We start from the raw sequence: 5688 nt of genomic DNA, 5'->3' as shown, positions 1-5688 counted from the left end.
ATCTTGGCCCCAACGGTCAAAGGGCACGGGCCCCAGGGTCCCAAGTGCGAAAATTCAAAGCACGCCGTTTCTCATCAAATGAAGCAGCCTCAGGGCCCTGAGTTGGTACACTGATAGCCCTAGGGGTACTCTATATTTACAAATATACAAGAGCCCCATATGTTATATATTATTGGCCCCAGGGACCCAAATGTTAAAATATGGTGCAACAGATTGACAAGTCTAGCTCTATAAGTATAAGATGACTAGGGATCATATGTGGCATATGTATGGGCCCTAAGTTGTAGATGTGCCTTTTGCCCATTTTGGCCCCATATGTACAAGGCTAGGGGCCCCAAGGGCCTAAATGTTAAAACAAAGGGCCGGCCGTTTCTCAGCAAATAAAGTAGCTACAGGGTTCAGATTTGGTACACAGATAGGTCTTTAGTATTATATTGTCATATGTATTTATAACCCCCATATGTCACATAATATGGGCCCCAGGGCCCCAAAACCTAAAACATAGGGCCGGCCGTTACTCAGTAAATAAAGCAGCTACAGTGCCCAGCTTGAGTTTTCTGATAGTACTTAAGAATTATACTTCAACATATGTACATGAGCCCTATAAGTCAAATGTTATGGGCCCCAGGGCCCCAAATGTTAAAACAAAGGGCCGGCCGTTTCTCATCAAATAAAGCAGCTTCAGGGCTCAGAGTTTGTACACAGATTGCACCTGCGAGTTATATAGTTATATGTACATATGAGCCCCATATGTCACATAATATGGGCCCAGGGCCCCAAACGCTAAAACATAGGGCCGGCCGTTACTCAGTAAATAAAGCAGCTACACTGCCCAGCTTAAGTCTACTGATAGCACTTGAGAATTATACTTCAACGTAATTATGTACATGGACCTCATAAGTCAAATATTATGGGCCCCAGGGCCCCAAATGTTAAAACAAAGGGCAGGCCGTTTCTCATCAAAGAAAGCAGCTTCCGGACTCAGAATTTGTACACAGATAGCACCTGAGAATTATATTGTTACTAACACCCACACACCCATCCACCCCACACACGTAGGACTTAACAGACAGATCGTATTATATCATAATTGGAAATACCAGCGTGAAGCGTTAAGGCTGTTCCAGTTAAATTACATACCCATTGGCTGTTCCATTTAATTTACACACTCCCTCTGAAATGTCCCCCAAAAGGCTGTTCCGTTTAATTTACATACTCCCTCTGAAATGGCTGTTCCATTTAATTTACATACTCCCTCTGGAATAGTTTCCCCAATCATATTGCATAGCCTCACTGTGAGTAAGAGAGACTGACAACAGCAACCTATGGAGAGTAAGAGAGACGACTCACCTGGGAGGGGACCTTTTACAATTTCTTTATTTTAAGTGTTACGACAGTGCAACCTACATTCAATTAAAGCTTGTGACTTGGACTTTCACTTTTTACACATTTTCTGCCCAATTGGACGACTATTTACAATTTCTTTATTTTAAGTCCTCAGCAAAATAAGGACTGTAAGTTTGGCTACACCGATAACATGCGGGTATAGCCGTATTTGTGTACAAATATATAGCCTTCTAGTTGTAGTGTTGTTTTCCATCACATAATGAAAGTTATGCTCATTGTATGATTGCAATGACAAACATCCGTGTGCTAATCAAAGGAACAAGTTGGCTTTTCTTGTACTTTGATGTAGCTAACACAAATTAATATTAATGTGGCAGTACAAAACAAAGTTATATAGGCCTATGTTTTTTTAATAAAAGACATAATTTAATTAATTATACTCATTGTAAATACTATCTCGGCTGTTTCGCCTGTTGAATACATGAGTATAGTTTTTAAAATAAGCCTTTACTGAAGACACGCCATGAGGCTCAAGAAACCCCAAGAAACCTCATCCATCAGACTTGAATCTTAACTATGTCCGTGGTCTTGAATTTACCAAATATGTGCATGCGATGGTCAGCTTTTTCGGCCACAAACTCATTGGCGACATTGATTAGATCCAGTTTGTCTGTTTTCTCTTTATGGATGTGCAATGTCATAATATAATTAAGCCGGTCCTGTCTCATAGTCCCCCTCAGGTATGTCTTCACCCTTCGTAATGAACTGAACATGCGTTCGCTTGTTGCGTTGGTTGCTGGCATAACTAGAATTAACTTAAGAAGAGTGACAGCGTTTGAGATAAGGGCCTTCTGTCCAGGAGACAAATCATGAGTCACATACGATCGGATTTCTTCAAACGTGATATCCTTCTTCCCTTGACACTGTTCTTTAAGGATGTTCAAGTGCAGTCGGAGTGTACTTTCTGAGTCAAAATCAGAACCGTAAAATGCGGTTACCTCTTTGAGTAGGGATTCAAAATCATTGCCATTCACGGCATACAGCAGTAGATCCTGCAACTTCCGATACTGTCTGTACCCAGGTTGATTAAAACGGTCTTGAATGCAACTTGTAATGTTGTCTATGGCATCGACGTACATAAGGCGATAATGGTCTTCAGCAGTTGATGGGTGAAAGGGCGATGCATCGCCTGTCTCCAGACGTCGTGGACGCTTTCTGGGCCTAGGAACTGTTGGATCCTCCAGCTGAAGGCTTGCTGCGTCAGCCGTAACACTCTCCCAAAATCTGCCGAATTTGTCACGAATTCCAATAATGGCTGTTACCGTCATTTCTGCCACTTTTTGCCCTTCCGTTGCGGACATTGTAGCTGATTGCAGTGTTTTGCTCAAATTGTCGCTATGAGTCAGAATGAGTTCGCCTAGTCTAGTCCCGTAGTAAAAATCAAACGTATTCATATGTGCTACTACTCCTCTGATCTTTGTCTTCATTGATGAATCTTGATTTTCATCATCAAGGCATTTCTCAAACGTTGCTGATAGTGCTTGATAGTTCTCTATAATTCCTCTTAGCGCGGTCGCCTTTACTGTCCACCTTGTGAAGCACATTTTTGACAAATTAGGCGCAGAGGATTCGTGCACGTCATCAATTTCATCGGCGGAGTCATCCGCGTCCTGTTCGTCGTCCTCTGAAACTAACGTTGACATTCTTCCAACCTGCTTAACTTCAGCAAACATAGCGCTACGTTTAGGCGAGTTCTTGACCAACTTTATAATTTCATTGCTAGTATCAAGAGCATCCCTAACAACTTTGATATTCTTAATTGTATCTGAGCATGCCAAATTTAGGGCATGAGCGTAGCAATGTGTAGATGGCTCTAGGCTCTTCATCTTGTATCTGCTTTGCAACGCCGCGATGGACTCCTGACATCGACGCTGCCCCATCGTAACACTGGCCTCTCATTTTGTGTGTTGAAATGTTCATCCTGAGCAGCACATCCTTAATTACATTAATTATGGACTCAGCGCTAGTGGACGTAACGTGATAGAGACCTATGAAATCCTCATGAATCTGAAGATCATCATCTACCCATCTTATACATATAACAACCTGTTCTTTACTGCTGACGTCAGGGTCTCATCTCCCATTATCGTATAGAAAGGAGTGTTCTGTATGGAAGCGGAAATGTCACGTAGAACCTGTGCATTTAAAGAAATATAAATGAACGATGGGTTAATTGCATTATTTGCATGGGTTAGTTTAAATGGTCATGGATATTTTGTCCGTTATTTTAAGTTTTATCAAGTAAATTATGATATTCCAGCAATATGTACACAGCGCGAGTAAATAATTAGACCTATTATTTAATTATACATGATATACAACGTTTAATCATGCTCCTCTCGCTCTTTCTTTGCTAACAAATCTGAACATGATGATATACTGATTATAACATTTTTTTTGCACAAGAGATTGGAAATTTGGAATGCGATAGACATTGGACATATTTATTATTTTATTATGCCTACTTCGTGTTAGTTATACCTTAAGGGTAGACAAGATATTGTTGGTCGAAGCAGCCAAAAGATTTTCATTATCTTATTTCTAAATCAATTATTATTGAAAAATAATACTAGTAATTATAGGCCTACATATGTTTTGCAAAAGTTCACAAATCATATACTTTGAAAACTTGCTTGATTTATTGTTGTTAATGAGTTATGTACGTTTTACAAAAGTGTTGTTGTTTCAACCTATACAATATAACTCAAGAACTACAGGACCTATACTAAAGTGTATCTGTGATATTTGAATTCTTCTACACACTAGCTATGAAATGATCAATGCAATTTTTGACAAAGTTCACTACCACTCGCAAGATGCTGTGAACTACCAAATCGCAACAGTTTGAAATAGTTGCTAACCTTGAGTGCCATGACTTTGAGCATTTCGTTTTGCATCTCTGCTGAAGTGTACTTGCTCTGCTTTCTCTGCAGCCACGACGTCATCCTGGTATCATCCTCACCTCGAAGTTTAAACAACTGTATGAAGTTTGAATTATCCTCATTACCATCACCTCTCATGGACAGGGCTTGTCTAGCCAAAAATCGCAGATTTGAGAGCAGTTTGAGGAAACACTGTCGATTTGCTTCTTTCTCTGTGGCATGTTTGTGTGAAAGTGTCTCGCCAATATCACTTGTGGTTTGTGGAAGTGTTACTACTTTCAAGACTGCATCCGTGTGACAGCCAGTGCCCTCGTGGTTACCAAATTTTATTGTGGCATCTTTCCAGTTATGAAATCCTTTGGTTATAAAGTTGCTTTCGGCAGTTGGAGCATAAAGTTTCTTTTCTTTGTATGCTTTTCCGCATGGGAAACAGAAGGCCATGCAGGTCCCTGTCCTCATCGTAGTGAATCCACGGCCATTTCTCGAACCAGCTTCTTTGAAATGACCTGTTAACTGGTCTTGTTATTCCAAAACTCCTATTTGGAAAAGGAAATTGTAGCGGTTGATGTGCAGATTGCCCTAGCCACTGTAATTCCGCAGACTTTTCACCAAATGCTGGCGGTGGCATCGTAAAACGCTATCAAATCGTTTCTAGAGAAATAAAACACAGACATGAAGTTAACCAATAAACCAAACTTGCCCCAAAGACTTATGCATCATTAAGGGCTCAGTGCAGTGTTGACACAGAATTATATAGGCCCCCTATATAAAAACAAACAAAAACAAAACAAAAAAACAGTAACATTTCACAATTTTTGAGAGAAATATTCTTCTTTCGATGATGAAAGTGGTTTTCTTTCAATTGTGGCAACAACATTCTCATTCATGTCATTGGCGATCACTTTAAACTTCTATTTGAGAAAATAAAGTACAGGTTAAAATCCTTGTAATATTTTTTTACTTGTGGTAAATGTCTTGTACAGCTCTCCGTAATTGAGTTTTCTCCAAGGGGAACTTTAACTTAGAAGGACATTCAAAAATATCTTGGTAATGTCAAATTTGACAGCTTCATCTTATGGTCTGACCCATCAGGTCAAAGACGTAAAAAATTCCACTTGGGTTTCATAGACCATGCTTGCTTCAGGTCTAACATTTACGAAAGTGACAACAACATTTCTTATTATTCTTGAACTTACTACATTATTAAAATAAAATTAATGAACTAAAAAAAATTACCTTAAGCTTTTATCAATTTATTTGAATACTGAGAAATAAAAACTTTCAAACTTACCCTTCAAATGGTAATTTTGGACAATCTTTACGTGGCTGACGTGAAAGCATTACATGTCTGTTGAGATGAAAATGCCTCTCTTCTTGATAATTACAGCTTGTCATACAT

At 39.4% G+C, this 5688-nt stretch overlaps 2 protein-coding genes across 2 annotated transcripts; both read right to left on the bottom strand.

Moving 5' to 3' along the window:
* Positions 1-1904: 1904 nt before the first annotated feature.
* LOC140145600 (zinc finger MYM-type protein 1-like) lies at positions 1905-3287 on the bottom strand. The gene has a single exon (XM_072167297.1). It carries the CDS (start codon positions 3285-3287, stop codon positions 1905-1907), a length of 1383 nt encoding a protein of 460 aa, XP_072023398.1.
* A 150-nt stretch (positions 3288-3437) lies between these two features.
* LOC140145601 (zinc finger MYM-type protein 1-like) lies at positions 3438-4748 on the bottom strand. The gene is made up of 2 exons (XM_072167298.1): positions 4269-4748; positions 3438-3542 (listed from the first exon to the last, which is right to left on the bottom strand). Exons 1-2 carry the CDS (start codon positions 4746-4748, stop codon positions 3438-3440), a joined length of 585 nt encoding a protein of 194 aa, XP_072023399.1.
* Positions 4749-5688: the final 940 nt, after the last annotated feature.

This window comes from Amphiura filiformis, unplaced genomic scaffold, assembly GCF_039555335.1.
Source record: "Amphiura filiformis unplaced genomic scaffold, Afil_fr2py scaffold_458, whole genome shotgun sequence".
Lineage (NCBI taxonomy): Eukaryota > Metazoa > Echinodermata > Ophiuroidea > Amphilepidida > Amphiuridae > Amphiura > Amphiura filiformis.
This window is presented reverse-complemented; position numbering and strand designations above follow the sequence as displayed.